Source organism: Artemia franciscana, chromosome 14 (assembly GCF_032884065.1).
Source record: "Artemia franciscana chromosome 14, ASM3288406v1, whole genome shotgun sequence".
Taxonomy (NCBI): Eukaryota; Metazoa; Arthropoda; class Branchiopoda; order Anostraca; family Artemiidae; genus Artemia; species Artemia franciscana.
The window spans coordinates 39,617,843-39,643,874 of NC_088876.1; the positions used below are offsets into that span (position 1 = coordinate 39,617,843).

The following is a 26,032-nucleotide window of genomic DNA, read 5'->3' on the forward strand; positions in this document are numbered from 1 at the left end:
GGCTATTAATGCCAGAATTGCCACTCACTCAATTGCACTATCTGTCTTGGCTTTTTCTACAATTAGCCATGACTTGATGCCCACAACTATTCCATTTTAATTCAAAATACATGGCACCAAAGACGTACATGATAAAGCTCGATTAGATTTATTTTTCTATGAGATGTGAGATACGGAGGGATTGAGAATATCGCAAATTAACTATTAAAGTTGTAGGGAACGTACGATAAACGTAAAGATCAAGCATGTATACAAGTTTCCTTCTTCCAAAATTACGTAATATTGATGATTTATGTTATATTTTCTTTTTTTTTAGAGAGCAGAATAACTATCATATTTTGTTGTTTCCTTTGTGTCCTCTTTTGGAAGTTGGGCTCCAAAGTACAAAAGGGGTTATGTGTAGTTTTTTAGCGGTAATTTATTTGCTGTTTTTTTTTAAACTTGGCATTTTCGATACATTGGTTTTATCCGATTTATTTTTTTTATTTTCTGCTAAAAGCACTTCTAGAAAGTTTGTCGTAGAGATAGTTTTCTTTTGACTATCTATTTTATCCAATTTTGTTGTTTCTCTTTCTCTAACTGCTACGAATTGTTGAAACCGTGGCGTAAGTTACTAAAAATGTTTTTACTTTAACATTTTTATTAAAATATAAAAGGTTGGTATTAAAAAATATATATATTACAACTGCTCATTACTATTCTTTAATTATTTATTTGATAAATAGCCATATAAAGTGAAATAGTAACAACACCACTCATACCTATATCCCTGAAGCTTTTCAGAGAATAAAGTAAAGTATAAAATAAAATAGAGAAAGGGTATCTCTCGAAAGACTAATTATGCTATTCTATTTTGTTGTATTTATCCCTATTTTTTATTTGTTCAACAGCAAACAGCCCGATCGATTGTTGAAAATACTTGCCCGATTGACTGTTGAAATACTACATTTGGGTGGCATAATCGTTGGGTTTTTCTTTTTGCGTCAACATGAAAAGTTTCAGATTGTGTTGTTATGTAAATTAAATTGTAAAGAATAGAAAATATAGTAAATCACACTAAAGAAACTTTTATTCTAAATTGCTCACCATTATATGTTTGTTATTGCATTTTCATATAATATATATTTATTAAAGAAGCATTTTTCAGTTTACCTCATCAATAACCCCTTTCAAATGTTCGTAGCCGAGTCCCTTTTACCCCATGCCCCATTTTTTTTCTCTTCAAAATAAATCTCTATGTAGAACTTAACTGCTATTAATTGTTTAGTACAATTAATAATTATTTTTTTTTTAGTTTTCTGGTGGAAAAGTTTTCGTAAAAACGGATTCTGGAATAAAGCTAGCAACTTTTGTAAAAGAGTCAAAGGCGTTTAAAGACAAGCCGGAAGCCGACGGTGCTGTTAATCTGAGGAGTAAAGCTTGCCCTAAAAGCTCAAAATACAAAAAGGATTTCAGAAGAATTATGCCCACTTTTATTGGTCCAAGAATGGCGAACCCGAGTGAATAATTTGTTTCTCTTTTTATTTGAATTTTATTTAAAATTTTTGCTAATTTGAGTATCGATGTTTGTTTACCGGATAAATAAAAGTTTTCTTCTAATTCTTAAGTCTAAGTTATATATATATATATATATATATATATATATATATATATATATATATATATATATATATATATATATATATATATATATATATATATATATATATATATATATATATATATATTGATGTTCAAAAGTGCAGACGATCCAACCCGGATGGCAGAGGACGTTCTACGTGTTTGGTCACAAAATGGCCAATAAGTTGACATAGTATTCACGTGATGGTAAGACAGCAAACCTTATTGATTATGTTGTTGTAAACAGAAGACTAGCAGGATCAATACAAGATACTAGGGTGTATAGGAGTGCTGTTATTGATGTTAAAAGTAAAGATCACCATCTAGTAGTGTCTAAGGTTAATTTAAAACTGAAATTTCGGAAGGGTAACTCCCTCCCGGAAAGTTATGATGTTGGTAGGCTTCAGGATGAAAATTTGAGAAAAAAAATTCCAGGAAAAGTTGAGTACTAAACTTGAGAGTTTAAAATTTGACAATGTGGAAGATGGATGGAATAATTTCAGAAAAACAATTTGTGAAGTTGCTGATGGTGTCCTAGGGAAGGGTGCTAAGACTGCAACTAGGAATATTAGTGAAAAAGCTTTAGGTTTAATAGAGAGTAGAAGGGGTTTGTGTAAGAATTATCTGAGTGATAGGTCGTATGAAAACAAAAGGAATGTAAAAAAAAGTGGAGAAAGCATTAAAATGTGAACTAAGCAGATGTGAAGTGGAGGCCATGGATAAAATTGCTGAGGATCTGGAAGATGCGGTGAGACGGCATAATAGTAAAATATTATAGTGGCATGTTAATAAATTGAAAGGGAGAAGCCAATCCGGACTAGTCCCAGTTAAAGATAGAAATGGGGCCACAATTAGTGATAAGGAAAAAGTTAAAGAAAGATGGGTGGAACATTTTGAGAATGTGCTAAACCGATATACAGTTGCAGGAAAAGATATAGATGAAAATGAAAAACTTGTGATACCTTGGATGTGAAGGAAGATTTGTTTAGTGAGGAAGAATTAGCGACAGTACTAAAGGGATTAAAAAAATAATATGGCCCCAGGTGCTGATAGTATGATTAATGAGTTTCTTAGGTATGGTGGCTCTGACGTTAGGAATAAGCTACTGAAGATTATGAACATGATTTTTGAAAAAGGGGAAGTACCCAATGATTTTAGAAAAACCTTAATTAAACCACTGTATAAGAAAGGTGACAAAAGTGAGTGTCGTAATTATCGAGGCATTAGTCTGGTCTCTGTAGGTAGCAAATTACTGAGTAATATGATACTTTTTAGACTGAGACATGCTGTAGACAAAGTTTTAAGGGAAGAACTATGCGGTTTTAGAAAAGGTAGAGGATGTGTCGACCATGTTTTCACTCTTAGGTTAATAATTGAGAAGTCCCTTCGTTGTCAAATACCTTTGGTCGTCAGTTTTATGGATTATGAGCAAGCTTTCGATTCTGTTGATAGAAGAGCGTTAACAAATGTCTTATCGTTATATGGTATACCAGAAAAATACGTTAAAGTGATTTTTGCTATGTACGAGAATAATACTGCTGCGGTTAAGATAGGAAATGAGGTTAGCAACTGGTTTAGTATTAAATCAGGAGTTAAGCAGGGTTGTGTTCTATCCCCCTTTATATGGATCATTTTGATGGACTTCGTCTTAAGGAACACAGGAAAGGCAATTGGAGACCATGGAATCAGATGGGGAGGAAGAACGCTCCTGGACTTAGATTATGCAGATGATTTAAGCATATTAGATGAAAGTGTGAGCAAAATGAATGAATTTTTAGAGGTTTTGCGAGTTCAGGGTGCTAAAATAGGCTTGAAAATTAATGTTAAGAAGACTAAGTCACTAAGGCTAGGAATAAGTGAAGATGAACAGGTGACATTAGGACACGAAAAGATTGATCAGGTGGGCAGCTTCACTTACCTTGGTAGTATTGTTAGTATAGATGGTGGGAGCAGTGAAGATGTTAAAAGTAGAATAGCTAAGGCTCAGGGTGTTTTTTCACAGTTAAAAAAAGTTTGGAAGAATAGAAAGATAAGTCTACAAACCAAGATTAGAATATTGGAAGCTACAGTTATGACAGTGGTCAAATATGGCCCTGAAGCATGGGCACTCCGAAAAGCAGATGAAAATTTACTAGATGTTTTCCAGAGAAATTGCCTATGGATTGTTCTGGGTACCTGGCTGACTGACCGTATTTCAAACAGTAGGTTGTACGAAAAGTGTGGTTCAATCCCGCTTTCTGGGGCTATAATGAAAGAAAGGTTGAGATGGCTAGGCCACGTTCTACGGATGAAGGATGACAGATTACCGAAGATTGTCCTTTTTGGCCAACCGTCTGGGGCTACACGGAAAGCAGGTCGTCCTTGTCTGAGTTGGGAGGATGTCATAAATAAAGATTTAAAGGAAATGGGAACTTCCTGGGAGGGTGTAAAGAGGGAGGCTTTAAATAGATTAGGTTGGAGGAGGGAGTGCGTAGCTGTGTTGGCCTCAGGCGGTTTGGTGCTGTAGTGAGTTATTAGTAGTAGTACAGCACTTATAGCAGCACCAAACGGTAATATATTCATTGAAGATATTTAATATATAGGAAAGAACTTAATTTTATTTTGTATATATTTAATATAATTTAACTTAATCGTATGAAAAATCCTAAAGTTTCCATCTTAAGGTTTGTTGTTGACTAATTATTATTGAAATTTAATTAGTTTAAGTAATAAAGCAAACCCTACTAATGGAAAGAAAGTTGTCGCCATAAAGAAGAAAAAACGCTGTTTTGTGAGGACCAGAGAGAAAAAAATTTTGTCCGCTTTCACCAAGCAGGAAATTCAGGTAAGATCAGGTCCCTCAGATTTTCTTAAAAAATAATTTTCTGTCACAAGATGTAAGACCTTAGCATATCGACTGTCCAAATATGGATCTGGTGATCTCATCAAAGCCGATAGGCCACTGATAAAATTTGAATGAACTCGATGGATTTTCTGGAAAATAGCCTGAGCAATAAAATAGGAGTCCTTTTCTCTAAAAAAAAAAATGTTTTCTGTCAAAAATGGAAGATCATAACAGATTCATTTGCCAAAATACGGTCAAAATGGCTTTCAGATGGAAGCGTTGGAAGATTTCGAAGAAAACAAATATCTACCAAATCAAGGGGGTATTTAACGAGATTATTTTAGTGATGGCTGGGGTTTTGAAGATAGTCATTCGGACAATGGTTATTGCGTTTTTGCGGCTTTGCGGCGCCGTAGCTGCAATGTACATAGCAGTTTTTAGTCACAGTAATGACTGGACATAGGCATGTGCGAGTGAGGACCTCTATGGTCAAGTGGCGCCATAGCTGCAATGTACATAGCAGTTTTTAGTCACAGTAATGACTGGACATAGGCATGTGCGAGTGAGGACCTCTATGGTCATGCGGCGCCATAGCTGCAATGTAGATAGCAGTTTTTAGTCACAGTAATGACTGGACATAGGCATGTGCAAGTGATGACCTCTATGGTCATTCGTGTGATAATTTCCTCCCTTTTATCTCGGCTCTTATATGTTCTGGCGATGCTGAGTTTAATTTGTGTGTGGTTTGGAGATATGGGGATGCAACAAAAATTCACCAGCATGATCATCTTTTGGGTTTTTTCCAGCCTAAAATGCCATTGGTTGACCTTTATTTTTATGTATAATTGCTGGGTAGGAGCAAGTTCTCGTGTTTTAAAGTTGTTCCGTGTCTTACGATGTCTTATGTTACTATATTAATAACAGAAATTATCATCAACATTGTTACCTACCATCAATATTTTGGTCTCTTAAATTAACTTTTTTATTAGTGGACAATATTATATAACAAAATTTGCGGGTTATCCAGAACTTATTCAATTTCGCAACTCAACATACGAACTTCTCAATTGCCTACAAGAAATAATTTTTTTTTTCAGAATCCACCTTACTACACTTTGACAAATTTGCAACTGCACGGGGTTTTCCCACTTGCTTTTTCAGTCAAGTGTTCGAAGCTAGTGGTTTCTAACACTATATTCTCTTTATTTGTCTGTTAGCTCCCTTTGTCACTATCTTCATTCTCTGTTTCTCTTTATTAAATCTCTGGTTGTCCTTTTTCCTTACCCCCTTTTTTTGTACTAAAACTACTTAAGGAAATGAGTTTTTGCCAAGGATGGGTGGTTCGAACAACCTATTTACGTTTTTTCAGCACAAAGTATCCTGTATGGTTAATTATGGCTCAACGAAGAATAGTCTTATGTTAGCAGATAAAGCTAAATAAATGGACAAAACAAGTATCCCTCTGTCACTCGTGAAATATTGACTGATAGTCCATTAAAACAGTCGAGCTAAACCTAAAATTTATAATAAATCGATAATAAAAATTTGTAATAAATTCTTGCTCATACACTATAATATCAATGCCATGGACTACTTTGGATTAGAAATTTTCATTTTCCTTGAAGAAATTTAGTGTGATTTTCTTTTTGTCTTGATAATCGCGTGCGTTTTAATTGGAAGGTACTAGTTTTTGTTATTGGGTTTGCGAAAGTAATGTCCAAGCAATTATCATACAAGGTTTTAAGGAATTTTCCCACACTCAACAAATTGTGCACCTGATCTATTAATATGGGAAAGAATTTGAGGGGCCATATTATGGCCAAGCCATCTTCATCGTTCATATACCAAAGATTTTCTTTAATATATTTTGATACCAGGGGGTAAATGCATGTTTTGATTTTCTCTATAAAAATTTTGAATGTGAAATTGGCGGATATTCTCCTATGTTCAATTGATCCTGATAATATTCGTCGGCTAAAGTTACAACATAAAATATACGCTATTGTCCTCACTCCTACTCTATATTAGGAGTAATGAATACCAGCTCTGCTCCAAGCAACGGGAAAAATATATAAAACTCAGTATTTTATTGCTATTGTAATAAAGAACCTTGAACCTCCAGGGGGTTCCCTGAGAATTTTCAGGGGGAGTCAATGTCCCTTATTGTTTCTATTAGAACAATCTAGAAAATCATTCCTATCAATATTGCATTTACTTTTGTCATATCAAATAAACTATGACTACTTTGCATTATCCATGAGGCTTCGGTTGTACGGTTTAATTTATTTGGTTGGGGGTAGCTCAGTGACCTTATCATTGTTCATTTAATTTTATGTACCAAAGTCATTATTAAATTTTTGCTAAGCTACCAAGTTACTATTTTCTTTAGCTAGGTTAGTTGCTTACTTAATATAAATTACCTCTCTTGATATTGCACAGGGCCAGTAGTTGATGACTGCCTATGTATCTGTAAAGGCGTGATTATAATTTTCATAGATGGAATATTTTTAGGAACTTAATTACGATTTTGCTGCAGTAATAGCTTTTGCTTGGAACGTAGATATCCAGGGGGATTGCATTGGGTTGCCTTGGGAATTGAAATTAAGGGCAACATATTAGTACTGGTGGAAAGTAGTCATTTTACTTTTATAGACGTCCCTTTTACTTTGGTGCATTTTCCTACGCCTCAGGAACAATTCACTTCCTTTGGTTTCATATTCTTTTGATTCTTGGTGAGACAGGAATTGCTTGTAATGGCAAATTTGAAGTAACGGATGATTTTGATGCATTCTGGTTAGGTCTTTTGATTCTTGGTAATGGCAAATTTGTAGTAACGGATGATTTTGATGCATTCTGGTTAGGTCTTTTGATTCTTGGTAATGGCAAATTTGAAGTAACGGATGATTTTGATGCATTCTGGATTTTTCTCTAATCTGTAGCAAATAAGTGGGACACGGCATTAACAGTAAGAGATCAGTTTAATTTAGCCCCTTGGCATAAAAGTGTTTTATTTAGAGGTACTTATGAAATTTTCTTATTTTTAGCTGTAGACAACCGAGTTGTTTCGCACTTCGTTCCCAATTTCGATACTTAGTTCCCACTTCTCTGGCGGGACGATATTTAGGGGGATTGGCGAGTTCCAGTCCCGCTTTGCAGGCGTGGGGGATGTATCCCTTAAGATTATAAGTGACGTCCCAGCTTTCTCCGAATATTTCTTCACTATTTTGTCCACTACCAACATAGACACCGCATATATAACGTTCTCCTTTGCATGATTTGTAAATAAATCCGATATCGATGATTGCCTTTGCCATGGTCTAAAAAGAATTGTTTGTTGACTACACAGTCTTATCGTAGTAGTGTCTATTTATATGGGGAGCAATATTCTAGTTTTTCTGTTTTTCCAATCAGGAGAGTTTATTAGTGGCTGAAGCGATGGTGCGGATTGCTTAATTCACTTGTCAAATGGGTGCAACTACTTTTTGGCATTGATTTCATAATTTTCTCGATGTCCCTTTTGTTATGGAGCAAGTTGTTTTTCGTAGGGGGTTACTTGGTTATGCTGTAATGACCAATAGGACAATAAATACTATTAGTCACAAACTCCCAGCCACAAGATTCCCATGACAGGGGGTGCTTCTTTAACTTTTTTTTTTTTTTTTGCTTTATCACTAAATAATGGATAACACTTTGGCTTGGGGATACACTAGAACAATTTTATTATTCGTGCGTTTAAGGATGGAGGGTGGAATCAAAGTTGCCGATTAGAAAGTTGCCGGACAAATCTTTTATTATGCTGCACCGCTTCTCCGGCCGGAAAGCATACACCTGATGCTGCTTTCGATTGAATCTGAAATGGTTATGTTGCGATGGCGTGGGTAAATTCTACATCGATGTATATTAAGTGACTCCTAATGATATCACGATTTTTCAACTAAGAGAATTTATATTGAAAATACCGCGAATAACTTGGGTATATTGGACACAAATCTCCCCTCTGTCAGAGGCAATTACTTCCGCTCTTTTTTAGTGACATGTTGACGGGGTTGATACTATTAATATAGCTTTAATCCCCAGATTTACATTACAGTTATTATTATCATCGTTATTCGTTTATTGCCCGTCAAAAAGGTACAATAGAAGGAATAATCACTAAAGAAAACAAATAGAAAAAAGGAGAAAAACACACATTGAAAATTCAAATACATGACTAAAAAGCTCTTCATTACATCCATTACATTAGTATAAATAAACAATTCGAACAAATTGATGACCAAGGATGACGAAAATTTCTTTGAAAACGGGATAGAGATTTATTCATTTAATATTTGGGTCTGCAAGCTTATGCTAATGGATAATTTGACGGTTTCTTGTCCAAGGAGGCAAATTTAAAACATACTTAGCAAATCTGAAGAAGATTGATCGTAGGTGCTTTTTATCTTTAACTGTAAAAAGAAATTACAGAATGAGCAATGTACAGCAGACGTGGAAGGCCTGTGGCATTATAGGTCAATGCTAGAAGGTAAGGGTTGAAGCGGAGCTTGCTTTTACGATATCAGTGTAAGAAATACTTATTTTACGCTCAACGTGAGATATTGGCAATTTTAAGTTTAAATCTTATTTATGTGCGGAGTTGCTCGGTATGTATGCTTTCGAAACAGATTAACTATATTTTCTGTGGGTTAATTTTTCTGTATTTTTTAATGTATTGTTTTGGGGTTTTATATTTATTTATATTATAGTGTTTCGTTGTTTGTTGTTATGTTGGTTTCGGTAAATGGTTTCATGCTCCATCCTCTTTTTCTTTTTCTTTTTTTTTATTTTAGCACATCCTCGCAAGCTCCGCTTTTGTTGTGCTATTATATGAAAATGATTATTTTCAATACAATTATTCTACTACTACTACTATTACTATCAGCAAACGACGTGTGTTGCCAATTGATTCGCCAATTAGAAGGCCCAGTATGCAATATGGTCTGCCGGTTTGATAAAAGAATCGACCAGATTTAGGAGAGAAGTAGAGGGATTTTGCCAATTGATAGTACAGCTTCTGTTTTATCAGGATTAAAAGACAATCCGATTTTGAGTATTCATCTTTGAGGATTTTGAAATTCTGGTGAATGCGTTGGATCGTACGCCTGAGATTCAAGATGTCATCAGCATAACAAATAAGAGAAACATCGATTCCCCCAAGAATACAAGAAGGAAGACATTTTGCCTGAGCGTCCAGGACACTATTACTGAAGAGAGTTCGGGAAATGATAGCTTCCTGTCAAGTCCCTGTCGTAACGGGTATGGGGTACTGAGAAATCACAGGCATATACCAGAAATTAGAAGAGTTTGGCCTTACATGAGAATTAATACAATTGTATTGGTATTGATGAAGAGCCGACTGCAGAGGTAAACGAGATGGGAGTTTTAAATGCACTCTAAGTTTTCTATATAAATCCCTGAAAACACAGACTACTGATGGGCCAACGCCTCGCTTTGCCATATGAAGAAGCATGGACGAATGAATTAAGGAATCGAATACACGTTTAACGTCATGTCCGGCAATGATCAGACTTTCTCCCAAAGATTCAGCGTCAGCAAGGGTGGTAAAAACTGCTTTAAGAGCACGAGAACAGCCATGATTAGCCTGAAAACTGAACTGATATGAAGGAACGTAAAATTCCAATCTTAGCTTACCAATAAAAAAGAGCTCGAAAAGTTTACAGAGCGCAGTAGAGACGGTGATGGGGCGGAATGAGGAATATTATGACTCATATTTTCCTTTTCGGGAATCGGAGTCAAAAAATAATCATCGATGCAGAACGAAGAAGGAACAATGCCTGTAACGAATATAATTTGTACGAGAAGGCTAAGGACAAGCACCAGTACACAACTTCGATTTATGATGTGTAGAGTGCTTGCTTTGTCTATCCCACAAGACGCTTTATTTTTGAGTACTATACTTCAATTTATCAGGTTTTTTCGCCGTTTTGCCCGACTTTGTAGTTACTTTTTCTTAGCTTTCTTGAGGCTTATCTTTTTTTGGTTTTGCTAGCGGAATCAAATCAAATTTTTTATAATATTTCCTTAGGAACTTTTGACCTTTCAACTTCGCTTCCTTTGCGTGTGCTGCTGCTGAGGTTGGCTTGGACCTTCCTGTATCCTTGAGTTCTTCCTGGTTTGATTCGCAGTTAAATTCTGAGGAATCTGTTTCCGATTATTCAAGACCAGGGTCTTGAGAAAAAGATTTTTGGGACTTGGGCATGGAGCCTGCTTGTTCTTCAAAATTTCTCCTCTTCTCACGAAGTCAAGGGTTTATTTATCGATTCTGTTTGATGAATTTTTGATTGGGGAGGGGGGGTGAACGATTATCGAGAACTTGGAGAAGAGTTAAATGTCTTTGCGGGGTGTCTACATTGCTTGATTGCCATATCTTCAGTGGGTGAGGCATCTTCCGAATCATGGTTTCCTTCCAGGAAGAACATTCCTTGGGCTTGACCTTAGATATGGTTAGGCCTATATCATGGTATTATTTTTGATGGGGGTCTTCAAAATTCTGAGGCTTCTAAGGTATTGTGCTGTACCTTGTTTTTGCAGGGAAGTTCATTATTTCTATGGCCTCTCGGGGATTTTTCTTATTTGGATCCTTGGGAAGGGGGAGTTTCCCTTGCTATATTACTTGGGGTGTCAATAACTCTATTTAATTCCGTATGTAGTGATAGGGGTCTTTCAATCGGATTCGCCGGTGAAACCATATCATCTGGGAATTTTTTTGGGGGGACGAGGAGTTGAAATTCTATCTGGAAAAACTGAGTTTTGGGGAAAAGCGTATAAGCTTGCTCTTCTGAACTATCTGAGGATGAGGCTTCATTTCTGTTTGGTTTCGTGGGTTTTGTATTTTGTGTTTAGGGACAATAAATTTTTCATCGCTTAAGAATTTATTAATGTTTTCTACATCGCTATCATTTTCAATTGCTTGAAATGACATTACTTGAAATTTAAGGCTTCAATTCTCATAATCTTGAACGAGGTGGATTATTTTCAGTATCTGATGAATCAGTTACCGTGTGTTGCGACACCCATCTTTCTGGAAACTTGGCTCTCTTTATTAGACTGACGGGGTCTTGTAAATTTCCCCTGGGTCGGGGTTTGCGATTTTGAACATAAAATCATTGTCATATTTTTGATTATTCTGTAGGGACCAGAGAATGTTTTGGAGAGTGTCTTGCCTTCAGCTTTTGTTTAATTCTTTAGGTAAACGCGATCTCCTACTTTGAAATTTATTTCACCCTTAATATTTGGTATATTTTTGGCTTCTTGACTTATTTTAGGGTTCTTGCCTTACGATTTTGCAGGTTTTTCTCATTCTATTAATAAACTTCAGTATCATAGTAATAATGTCTTGACTCGATAATCTCGTAATGGGGTATTTTGAAATCACGGTCAAATGATATATAAAAGGGAATTTCCTTTGTCACCTCGGAGAACGCACTATTGATCACATCTGTTAAAAAGGGTAAAAATTGGTCCCAATCGTTTTTATTGTCCTTCGTGTAGATAATTAAGACATTTAAGATACTTAAAATACTTAAGACATTAAGTATTTTATGCCTGTTTTCTATATTTCTGTTAGCTTGTGGGCGATAAAGAGATGTTACTAATTTTTCTATGTTGAGGAAATATATCAATTCCTTAGTAATTTTCGAAGTAAAGCTGCTTCTCTTATCGCTTTTTACCGTATTAGGTATCCCGAAATACATAAATAATTTCGCCAAAGCCTTGCTTGTAGCGTATGTGCCTGGATTTTTCAATGCCTTTGCAAAAGTAAACCCGGAAAAATAGCTGATAACCAAAAGAACACAAGTATGACCTCTGTTAGAAACAGGTAAGCCTCCACTGGTTCCATACAGGTCAATAGAGATATTGTTGAATGGGAATCTTGCTACGGAGGTTCTTCCCATGAGGGGGGTAGGGGATTTTTTCTCATGTTGCATGATTCGCATCCATTTACAAAATCTTTAAGTTTTATCAAAGCCGACGGCACGAAAAAATAGTTTTAAATTGTGAAGGGCTTTGGTTATTTTTAAATGTCCGCCCGTATCCGAATAAGAAAATTCAAAGGCAGATTTTCCCAGATTTTGAGGTAATACAGGAATTATCACATATATATATATATATATATATATATATATATATATATATATATATATATATACATATATATATATATATATATATATATATATATATATATATATATATATATATATATATATATATATATAATATATATATACATTTATATTATATATATATATATATTATAATATATATATATAATATATATATATATTTATATATATATATGTATATATATATATATATATATATATATATATATATATATATATATATATATATATATATATATAAATATATATGTATATATATATATATATATATATATATATATATATATATATATATATATATATATATATATATATATATATATATATATATATATATATATATATATATATATATATATATATATATATTATAAATCCTGGATTTTCACCATCCATTTTGCAAAATTTCTTGTTGCTTTTTTGAATGCACGTAAATAATGCAAGCTTTTCTGGTTCTTACACAGTTCTACTTTGTAAGAACTTAGTAAGGCTGGGGTGTATTTGGAAAAGGAGTGACCTACCTTAGCAAATCCACCTAGGGCTGAACTAGGCGAAGGCTACATTAGGGATCAGTTTTAAAAAATAGGTGAGGCTGACATTGAATAGTTTAGGCCTACCCATCTTTTTGTCGGCTGCTGAAAATTGATCTAAACACTGATAAACTTAACCCTGGTCAACAGTGACCCCAACCTACTGGCCAAGCTAGGGTCTCAATATCCTAAGCTGCCCTATTGATTACATAATCACAAATTAAAAAAAAAATTGGTGGCAACTGGTCACAAAAGAGAATTACCTTTTGTTAAAATAAATACCTGTTGTCCTTTTTGACAAGCTGTCTTGGACAAAATTGGCTTGGCTAATTTTATTGCTACTCCTGGCATTTGACAGTCTATAGTCTTTTGAGAGAAAATCCTCCTAAATATATCTTTTCTTCGATGAATAAAATTTATTGGAGTCTACATATTAGCCATAGACAAAATTGTATGTAATACAATTGAAATCATTTTAAGGCCCTAATTAATTTGGTGCTTTTGCTCTATCCTTGGGTTTTCAAGCTTCTACCATGTATTGTCGTCATCATGCAGTGGCCCTTGTTTCTATGATAATGCTTTAGAAGCATTAACATACCTTGTCACCATAAGGTGTCATTTTCAACAACAACATCTTCAAACATCATTAAGGTGTGCGGTTTTATTAAGGATGTTAATTGTTTCGGAACTGAAATCAAAATTCTTGTTATGTTATGTTTGTAAATAAAAATTTTGACATTTTATATTTTTCTTTGCCTACTTAAATTTTTTGTTTACACTGAGTTTTACAGGTGTCAAAAATTTCTCTGCTGTCCTAAATGAACGACATAGCCGGAGCTCAGTGTTCAAGGGAAACAATTTGTCATGCTCAGATCAGAGCCTTTAATCAAACAGTTCATGGTAACAAACTGTAGGTAAAGAGTGACTTGACACTATAGCATCAGAAACCCTAAAAAATGAATATTGAAGACGATACATACATAAAACATTTTATCCTGGTGTCAAAAACAGACAGTTTATTAAGTTTAGGGTTACCCATCAAAACTATGAACCTGGGAAAATTAGCTTGGTTTTTTAAAAAAAGGCACCCTCAAACAGTCAAAATATATTAACAAAAATAATTTTTTTCATGTCATTTTCCAGAGCTTCAAAACTTTTTTTGTTGTCCTTAATGAATTAAATAGCATAAGCTCAAAAAGTTCAAGGGATACGATTCGTCATGCTAAGATCAGCGCGTTTTATTTAACAGTTTGTAGTAATAAACTGTAAATAAGGAGTGAATCGGCCCAATAGTAACTAAAAATATAAGCGCTGATTCCAAATATATAAACTTCCTTAAGTTTAGTTGTACCCAACCTATAATTCGAAAATGCACTTTGCCCCTCCCCATGCCATACATTCAGTCAATTGTCACCACTGGTATATATTGTAAAAAACTGCTGACTCGACCCGGGATACAAAATGCTTAGGATACAAAATGCAAAATCCTAGGCTATGGATTTCAGGTTATTGATTTTTTCAAACGATAATTTCGACAGGACCTGTGCCTGTCATCATCAGGTTCAAATTCCTGATGAGGTTGATCTCTCTGAGTTTGGCTTCAGAGAATATATCCGAAAAAAGAACGGAATTAGACGTGTTTAAAATATCGGAAATATTTTTATAAGGATTCTAAGAGTGGGCCCGGACTCCCTGAACAAAAACCCACTTACTTGCATGAGTCACACCAGGCTCAGAAAGGGTTTTCAGTAATATCTGACAATGCATCATTTATCTATCTATATATATAAAAATGAGTTGTCTGTCTGTGGATCTGTGGATCAGGTGACGTCATGTTTCTGTGTCGGCTGACGTCATGAAATTAGTTGTCGTCATTTTTGCTTTGACGGTGACGTCATTAATGGTATTTAAGACATGCGTTAATGCGTTCACGCTGATGATAGAGAAAGTAAGAAAAGAAAGCGTGCCGAGGAATCACAAGAACAGCAAGAAAACAGGCTTGCAGCTGATAGAGAAAGTAAGAAAAGAAAGCTTGCCGAGGAATCACAAGAACAGCAAGAAAACAGGCTTGCGGCTAAAGAGCGCAAAACCGCGCAGTTAGATGAAAATCCACCAGGAAAGCGAGAGTCAAAACATATCAAAACTGAAAATGATAGCGATGATGATTGGGTTTGGGATTTTGACTTGGATAAGGTCATCAATGCCTACCAGATTTTAGTTAAAAAAACAAAGGTTCGGCGATATGCATTTCATAATGAAGCTGAAAAATAAAGAAGAAAAAGAAAACTGAAAAAAGAAGAAATGTAAAAAACTAAAAAATACTAAAAAGAAAAAACACTCAAAGAGAAATTACAGACCGGGACACAAATGACGACCACGACAGAGGGAATATAAATAACGACCGGGACACTCAAAGAGAAATTACAGACTGGGATACCGGGACACAAATGACGACCGGGACACAGGGAATATAAATGACGACCAGGACACAGGTATTTAAGAATATCGTTCAAAGACAAATTTTTAATTGTAAGAAGACCGTTGAAAGAGAAATTTCTAATTGTAAAATGACTGAAGAACCTACAATGGCAACACCCAAGGAAGCTGCTCCAAACGAATGTATTCAAGCCGAAGTAGCTGAGTTGGTAAAGCGTTATGTTTCAGGTTCTAGATCCGAGAGGCTCCAGGTTTGAACCTTGGCTTTAGCATTAAAACAAAAGAAGAAAAAAACTAAAAAAGGTAAAAACTACAAAAAAACTAAAAAGAATATATATATATATTTATATATATAGATATATATATATATATATCTATATATATAAAAATAAGTTGTCTGTCTGTGGATCTGTCAGGTGACGTCATGCTTCTGTGTCGACTGACGTCATGTTTTCGACTGACGAAATTACAGACCGGGACATCGGGACACAAATGACGACCGGGACACCGGCACATAGGGAATATAAATGACGACCGGGACACAAGGAATGTTCGATTAGCAATCACCATCAACAAAGCACCGGGACACAAATGACGACCGGGACACAGGGAGTATAAATGACGACCAGGACATAAGTAAAAAAAAATTAAAAACTAAAAAAAAGGTAAAAACTACAAAAAAACTAAAAAGAAAAAAAAACTAAAAACTAATAAAAAACTAAAAAAGCTAAAAAAACTAAAAAAGAAAATAAAACGAAAAAGGAAAAAAAAAGAAAAATAAAGGAGAAAAACAAAACTAAAAAAAAGAAAAAAAAACTAAAAAAAGGTAAAAAACTAAAACCTAAAAAAAGACCAATTCAAAAATGAATGTATATACAGACCGGGACACAAATGACGACCGGGACACCGGGACATAAACCTGACATTCTATTTATAGGCACAGACAATGGGACAGCAAAGAATGTTGTATATTCGCAAGTTTTACGTAGTTAAAAACATATATATATATATATATATATATATATATATATATATATATATATATATATATATATATATATATATATATATATATATATATATATATATATATATATATATATATATATATATATATATATATATATATATATATATATATATATATATATATATATATATTCACAGGTGGGACATAGGGACACAACTACAATGGCGCGTAACTAATATGGCGCGTAACGACTTACGCGCGCGGGGGGGCTTGGGGGGCGTGAAGCGCCCCCACCAACTAGGTGTTGGGGTGGCGCTTTGCGCCACCCCAACAGCTAGTATATATATAAAAATAAGTTGTCTGTGTGCGAGTGGGTCTGTCGGGTGACGTCATGTTTGTGTGTTGACTGACGTCATGTTTTCGACTGACGAAATTCAAACCGGGACATCGGGACACAAATGACGACCGGGACACCGGCACATGGGGAATATAAATGACGACCGGGACACTCAAAGAGAAAGCGACCGGGACACAGGGAGTATAAATGACGACCAGGACATAAGTAAAAAAAACTAAAAAAACTAAAAAAAGGTAAAAACTACAAAAAAACTAAAAAGAAAAAAAAAACTAAAAACTAATAAAAAAAACTAAAAAAGCTAAAAAACTAAAAAAAACTAAAAAAGAAAAAACAAATAAAAAAAGGAAAAAAAAATGAAAAATAAAGGAGAAAAACAAAACTAAAAAAATAAAAATAAAAAAACTAAAAAGAAAAAAGAAAAAAACTAAAAAAAAAGTAAAAACCAAAAAAAAAAAACTAAAAAGAAAAAAATGGGAAAAATACAAAAATTTATTTCATCATATGCCATTTTAAAAACGAATGTACGATTAGCAATCACCATCGACAAAACTCAAGGGCAATCATTAGAATCATGAGGTATAAATCTGAATACGGATTGTTTTCCCATGGACCATTATATGTTGCATGTTCAAGAGTCGGTAAATCTGACAATCTATTTATATGCAGAGACAATGGGACAGCAAAGAATTTTGTATATTCGCAAGTTTTACGTAGTTAAAAACATATATATATATATATATATATATATATATATATATATATATATATATATATATATATATATATATATATTTATATATCTATCTATATTCACAGGTGGGACATAGGGACACAACTACAATGGCGCGTAACTAAAATGGCGCGTAACGACTTACGCGCGCGGGGGGGCTTGGGGAGGGGCGCGAAGCGCCCCCACCAACTAGGTGTTGGGGTGGCGCGAAGCGCCACCCCAACAGCTAGTTTCAACTAAAATTGACAGTTCTTGTGAGAATAAATGTATCGAAACTGTTACGATCCTTCGTCTTAATTAAATAAAAAAAACAAGTTTTTTTAAATGAAAGTAAGGAGCGACATTAAAACTTAAAACGAACAGAAATTACTCCGTATATGAAAGGGGCTTTTCCTCCTCGACACCCCGCACCTTACGCTAAAGTTTTTTATTGTTTTAAAAAGTAGAGTTGCGAGAAAGAATCAAACTTTAGCGCAAGGAGCGGGGTGTCGAGGAGGAAAAGCCCCTTTCATATACGGAGTAATTTCTGTTCGTTTTAAGTTTTAATGTCGCTCCTTACTTTCATTTAAAAAAACTTGTTTTTTTTATTTAATTTCTGAAAGTTTTTGAATTAATGCATGTCTGATTTTGGCTCTCCGTACATAAATTACTAAAATGAAATTTGCATATTAATTCTTTTTTTGGCTAAATGGCTTTCTCTTAGTTTAGATCAGACGATTTTGAGAAATAAGGGGTGGGGAAGGAGGTCTAGTTGCCTTCCAATTTTTCGGTTACTCAAAAAGGCAACTAGATCTTTTAATTTTTAACGAACGTTTTTATTAGTAAAAAAAAACGTAACTTAAGAATTAACTTACGTAACAAACGTACATAACTTACGTAACTTACGTTACGTTTTATCCCAATTCTTTAAGAATGACTCCTGAATCAGAAAGGCCGTAGAATAAATAGTTGAAATTATTTAAAATTTTTAGCATAAAGAGCGAAGTATTTATCTCCTCCTAAATACCTCGCTCTTTATGCTAAAGCATTTTTAGAACCCTTCATATGCGTAATAATCTCTGTTCGTTTTATAAGTTTTAATGCTTCTCCTTACTTTCAATTGAAAAAACTTTTTCATGTTTATATTTTCATTGTTTTTTTTTTATAGTAATGCTAGAAAGTCCTGCGCCCTTTTCATTGAATTTCTCTTCCCCCATGAAATACTCCTCCAAGGAAAGATCCTCCCATATAGCCCCCTCCCCTGAACCCCACACCCAAACCAAAAAATCCCCCTGATAACATCAGTACACTTCCCAGTAACCATTACTGTATGTAAACATTGGTCAAAGTTTGTAACTTGCAGCCCCTCCCCCAGGGACTGTGGGGGGTAAGTCATCCCAAAAGACAATGTTATTATGATTTTCGACTATGCGGAACAAAATGGCTATCTCAAAATTTTGATCCGTTGACTTTGGGAAAAAAATGAGCGTGGGAGGGGGCCTAGGTGCCCTCCAATTTTTTTGGTCACTTAAAAAGGGCACTAGAACTTTTCATTTCCGTTAGAATGAGCCCTCTTGCTAAACTCTAGGACCACTTGGTCGATACGATGACCCCTGGGGAAAAAAAACAAAAAAAAAACAAAAAAACAAATAAACACGCACCCGTGATTGGTCTTCTGGCAAAAAATACGAAATTCCACATTTTTGTAGATTGGACCTTGGAATTTTTTCTTTAGGGTTCTCTGATACGCTGAATGCGATGGTGTAATTTTCGTTAAGATCCTATGACTTTTAGGGGGTGTTACCCCCTATTTTCCAAAATAAGGCAAATTTTCTCAGGCTCGTAACTTTTGATGACAAAGACTAAATTTGATGAAACTTATATATTTAAAATCAGCATAAAAATCCGATTCTTTTGATATATCTTTTAGTATCGAAATTCCGTTTTTTAGAGTTTCGTTTACTATTGAGCCGGGTCGCTCCTTACTACAGTTCGTTACCACGAACTGTTTGATTCACGTACAACGTAAAGATAAATCGTAGTCTACTACCTTTCAATTCATAAGAACATCTCATCACATTATGTTTAATCGTTGCTGCTGCTATTTAACTATGAGCGTTAACAAGTTTTTAGGGTTATTTTTTATAGTTAGTTTTTCGGGTTATTCATCGTTTTTCCAATCGTTCCATTCCTCTTTTGGTTTCGACAACCACCCTCCCCTCAAAAAAAATTATTTTGAAGTAATTTTGATAGTTTTATTTTATGGGACAATAAACCAAATATATGATGATTTTATCTCAGTATACCATTTAGTGCTCTATCTGAATATGGTAGCCAGTGATTACCCCTCCTGGAAAATATCCCCGGAAAATATACCCCAATCAAGATTGGGGATACAATAGCACAACAAAAGCGGAGCTTCCAAGGATGTGCTAAAATATAAAAAAAGAAGAAAAAGAGGATGGAGCATGAAACCATTTTGAAACAACGGTCAAATGATATATAAAAGGACTTTCCTTTGTCACCTCGGAGAACGCCCTATTGATCACATTTGTTAAAAAGGGTAAAAAGTGGTCCCAGTCGTTTCTATTGTCCTTCGTGTAGATACTTCAGACATTTAAGATACTTAAGACAATAAGTCCCATGAGGGGGACAGGGGATTTTTTCTCATGTTGCAAGATTCGCATCCATTTACATAATATTTAAGTTTTATCAAAGCCGACGGCACGAAAAAATATCGTTTTAATTTGTGAAGGGTATTGGTTATTTTTAAATGTTTGCCCGTATCCGACTGAGAAAATTCAAAGGCAGGTTTTCCCAGATTTTGAGGTAATACGGGAATCATCATATATATATATATATATATATATATATATATATATATATATATATATATATATATATATATATATATATATATATATATATTAATAATTAATAATATATATATATAATAATATATAATAATATATATAATATATATATATATATATATATTATTAATAATTAATAATATTTTTTAATCGCAGGTTCGAATCCCAGTGTACCCAATTCTTCAGTTTGGGACAGGGGTCAGCCTGGTTTGTCACTGGTTCAAACGCCCTTGACGTCTCAAATGAATTTACGAAGGGAAATATAGCATTTTCCGAATTTTTTAATTTCACTTGATTGACTTCATTATTCTTTGTTATGTCACTGTTTTGAGTTACAGATAGGGGTTCCGAAATTACGGTCGAAAAGTAGCTTAATAACTCTTCTAGTCTGTCTTTTAATGGTTTAAGAGTATCAAGATTTGTCTGGCAAGCAAAATCTTTAACACAGGGATTTGGATACGTTAAATTTTCTCTGGTAACATATGAGTAAGGTTCGGTCTGAACTGATACCTCACGTGAGCAGGTTCGTAATTTTCCAATGGTGGTGTTCAGAGTATAGGATGGGTCGACGGAAGAAAAGGTCTGGCTCTCAGTCTGACAAGAAACTTCAAGAGGGGGGGACGTCACTTCATGTTGTAAATAGGGAGAGGCTAGAGTCGACTTCTGCGAAGGGGGGAGCACCGGCGATTTGAGCTCTTTAAGATATTAAGCATCTTAGCTCTTGAATTTGGAGAACGAGGGGTGCGAGGTGAAGGTAAAACAGGTGAATTTAAAGAATTTACCTTATTGATTGGCATTTTCTTAGAGGAGCAGTCAGGACAACACCAGCTCTCACTCCAATTAGCTGTATCAATTCTGGCACATTTTTCCGCTCCTGCGTGAAACGAGCAATTGCACCCTCCACACTTCACAGAGTTTGAAAAGACTCTAAGCCAACATTCGGGACAAAGTTGGACAAAGTTGGAGGGGGAAATCGGAAATCTTGGAAAACGCTTCGAGTGGAGGAATCGGGATGAAGCTTGGTGGATAGAATTAGCAAATTTCGTAGATACGTGATTGCCGTAACCGTACTGGATTCGCTCTCTTTGGGGGAGTTGCGGGGAGGGGTTCAGTGCTTTGGCGAGCTTGATGCTTCTTGACGTGCTAAGACAATGAAAATTGGTAGGCGTGTCAGGGAGCTGCACAAATTGACTTGATAAAGTCGTTTTCCCAGATTCTGCCATCTGGGGGGCTAAAGGGAGAGGAAAAATTAGAAAAAATGAGGTACTTATAACTTTCGAGTGGGGGATCGGATCTTAATGAATTTTGATATTTAGAAGGACTTTGTGACTCAGAGCTCTTATTTTAAATCCCGACCGGCATTAAGCCTCTGATTTTCCTTTTAAATCAATCTATTGGTTCTTAGAATTTTGTTAGAGCTCATACCATATGAGCTCTTGGCTCTTAGCTCTTCTTGCCTCGTCACTAGTCCCATATAAGCTCCTAGCTCTTGTTTTACTTTTAAAACAATTTTGAAGTATTCGCTGCAGTATCAACCCAATATGTTTTCAGCTAAGAGCGGAGGTTTAATTTTGTCAATACCGAGGGGGGGGGGAGTTCAAGCCATTTTTCCCAGATCATGTGAAATCGACAGTGAAAACTAACAATTAGTAATATATTAACATAAAGGTCAAAATAAAAGGCCAGGTCAGAAAACTGACCTATTTCTTTTGATGCTCGAATTATGCAGACTTGTCTTAATTTTGCCAAGATGTTTTGTAAAAACAAAATTTCAGCTTGCGGGGAGGGGGTATAAACTAATGTCTGGGGGCCAATCTTGGGTCTAGGGGGGGGCATTGGAAGGAAACAAAAAATGAAAAAATAAAGAAGAAATTTAACATAAAGATGAAGAAAGTCAAGAAGAACAAGTAGAAAATGAACAAGAAACACAATCAAAAATCAAGAAGAACAAGTAAAAAATGAACAAGAAACACAATTACCCAGGCCAGGGCTGTAACAGGAAGAAGCAAATATTGGAATGAAAACAGAATCACAAAAATGTAACTGATGAGCCCGCATATTTGCCGGAAATTATTGCTCAACAAATAAGAGATTATCTAGGTATAAAAGGTCATGCAAAAATAACCTTAAATGAATTTTTGCGCAAAGAGGATGAAACGCACTTTTCAAAAGTACATCTGCATAGAAAGCCTACGAATGGTAAAACAATAAGCCGTCCTGGGATAATATATTCTGAATCAGAAGACAAAATGTCGGCTACTCAGTATGGGTGTATCCAATTTTACTTTAATTTTTCCAAAGGTGCTAAATAGTTGTTTGGTCTGTTTTATGTATCGTATACAAATACAGCAACACACTTCGTTTGCTGATAGTAGTAGTAGTAGTAGAATAATTTTATCGAAAATAACCATTTTCATACAATAGCACAACAAAAGCGGAGCTTCCAAGGATGTGCTAAAATATAAAAAAAGAAGAAAAAGAGGATGGAGCATGAAACCATTTACCGAAACCAACATAACAACAAACAACAAAACACTATAATATAAAATAAATATAAAACCCCAAAGCAATACATTAAAAAATACAGAAAAATGGCCCACTGAAAATATAGTTAGTCTGTTTCGAAAGCATACCTACCGAGCAACTCCACACGTTAATAAGATTTAAACTTAAAATTACCAATGTCCCGCGTTGAGGGTAAAATAAGTATTTCTTACACTTGTATCGTAAAAGCAAGCTATGCTTCAACCTTTACCTTCTAGCATCCACCTACAACTCCACAGGCCTTCCACATCTGCTTTACATTGCTCCTTTCTGTAATTATTTTTTTTTACGGTGACAGATAAAAAGCATCTACGATCAATCTTCTCCAGATTTCCTAAGTATGTTTTAAATTTGCCTCCTTGGACAAGAAATAGTGAAATTATCCATTTGTATAAGCTTGTAGACCCAAATATTAGCATTAATAAATCTCTATCCCGTTTTCAAAGAAATTTTCGAAATCCTTGGTCATCAATTGGTTTGCATTGTTTATTTATACTAATATAATGTATGTAATTAAGAGCTTTTTTGTAATGTATTTGAATTTTCAATGTGTGTTTTTCTCCTTTTTTCTATTTTTCTTTCTTTAGTGATTATTCCTTCTATTGTACCTTTTTGACAGACAATAAATGAATAAAAATGATAATAAAAACATGGCTTTGATCCCCAGATTTATGTTATAGTTATTATTATCTTTGTTATTCATTACTTGTTATCATTACTTGTTAATCAGTAGGTTTAATATTCAGTATCATTACAATAATGTCTTAACTCGATAATATCGTAATGGGGTATTTTGAAATCACGGTCAAATGATATATAAAAGGACTTTCCTTTGTCACCTCGGAGAACGCCCTATTGATAACATTTGTTAAAAAGGGTAAAAAGTGGTCCCAGTCGTTTCTATTGTCCTTCGTGTAGATACTTTAGACATTTAAGATACTTAAGACAATAAGTCCCATGAGGGGGACAGGGGATTTTTTCTCATGTTGCAAGATTCGCATCCATTTACATAATATTTAAGTTTTATCAAAGCCGACAGCACGAAAAAATATCGTTTTAATTTGTGAAGGGTATTGGTTATTTTTAAATATTTGCCCGTATCCGACTGAGAAAATTCAAAGGCAGGTTTTCCCAGATTTTGAGGTAATACGGGAATCATCATATATATATATATATATATATATATATATATATATATATATATATATATATATATATATATATATATATATATATATATATATATATATATATATATATATATATATATATATATATATATATATATATATATATATATATATGGTTATAATTATAATAATTTAATAATAATTAATAATATTTTTTAATCGCAGGTTCGAATCCCAGTGTACCCAATTCTTCAGTTTGGGACAGGGGTCAGTGACGTGACTCTGTAAGCTTAGCCAGAGTCGACCCAACTCTAAATGGGTACCTGGAGAAATCTGGGGAAGGTAAACAGGAAGGGTGTGCGAAAGCACAGGATGGCTGGCCCCCAACCCCCCCATTGCACTTCCTGTCTGAAGGGCCAAGAAACGGAGATCAGCACCGCCGGTAGGGACTGTAAAGTCTAATACCGTATCCTTTACCTTTACCTTTATATATAATATATATATATATGTATATATATATATATATATATATATATATATATATATATATATATATATATATATATATATATATATATATATATATATATATATATATATATATATATATTATTTATAGTTATAATAATTTAATTTTAATTAATAATATTTTTTAATATTATTAAAATAATATAAAAAAAAATATTTTATATAATTAATATTATTAATTATAATTATAATAACTATATTATTATATATATAATATATAATATAATATTTTATATATTTATCATAAATATAGATTATATTATAATAGGTTTAGTTTCTACTTCTTTCGTGGGTTACTATTCCATAAAGTATTTCTTCGTCGAAATCATAATAAAAATTATCTTTTTCCTTTTTAAGTGTTTTTAATTCCTTACACTTTTTCTCTGGTTCTTTTTATATTTACAAAGGAAAAGGGGAAATGCTCGTTCTTGCTGGCTTTTATGATGAATCTAGGTTAACCTTTCTTATTCTTAGGTTTCCGTTTAGGGTGAATAGCATTGATTTTTTCTACTTCGGTATCTGAGGGGGTATTCTCTGGAAATATGCTTAGATTATTGCAGGGTGCATTTTGCACACCTTTCAAATTCTCAAACTCGTAATCTAAATCCTGGATTTTCACTATCCATTTTGCAAAAATTCTTGTTGCTTTTTTGAATGCACGTAAATAATGCAAGCTTTTGTGGTTTGAGTGTAATTTGAATTTTCAGCCTACTCTTATCCCTATTTTTTTTGCCTAAATCTATTACCAGATTATATTACCATGCATCACTGTTGTTTTTACCTGTGTACCTATGAATTGAACCAACCAGGATGAAATCAAGAACCAGAAAAAGACATGGGAAATATATCATTTTGGGTATATATTTGCACATTAGGGGGGTTAGGGGTAGGTTAAATTGTAAGGCTGGGCAAAGTTCTACTTTGTAAGAACTAAACTTAGTAATGCTGGGGTGTATTTGGAAGAGGAGTGACCTATCAGTTTTAAAAAATAGGTTTATGCTTACATTGAATAGTATAGGCCTACCCATCTTTTTGTAGGCTGCAGAAAATTGATCTAAACACTGATAAACTTAACCCTAGCCAACAGTGACCCCAACCTACTGGACAAAATGGGGTCTTAAGATCCTAAGCTGCCCTATTGATTACATAATCACAAATTTTACAAAAAAAAATTAGTGGCAACTGGTTGCAAAAGAGAATTAACTTTTGATAAAATAAATACCTGTTGTCCTTTTTGACAAGCTGTCTTGGAGAAAATTGGCTTGGCTAATTTTATTGATACTCCTTCAATTTGACAGCCTAAAATCTTGTGAGAGAAAACCTTCCT

The 26,032-nt window shown here is 34.2% G+C and overlaps 1 protein-coding gene across 3 annotated transcripts in view; it reads left to right on the plus strand.

The window, feature by feature from the left end:
* LOC136035700 (GON-4-like protein) overlaps window positions 1–1,599 on the plus strand; it is a 116,760-nt gene extending 115,161 nt beyond the window's left edge. For all 3 annotated transcript variants that reach the window (XM_065717645.1, XM_065717643.1, XM_065717644.1), the window contains one exon: window positions 1,295–1,599. In XM_065717645.1, coding sequence (XP_065573717.1) covers window positions 1,295–1,507 — 213 coding nt within the window. In that variant the 3' untranslated portion in view covers window positions 1,508–1,599. The remainder of the gene's footprint in view (window positions 1–1,294) is intronic.
* The last annotated feature ends 24,433 nt before the right edge of the window (window positions 1,600–26,032 follow it).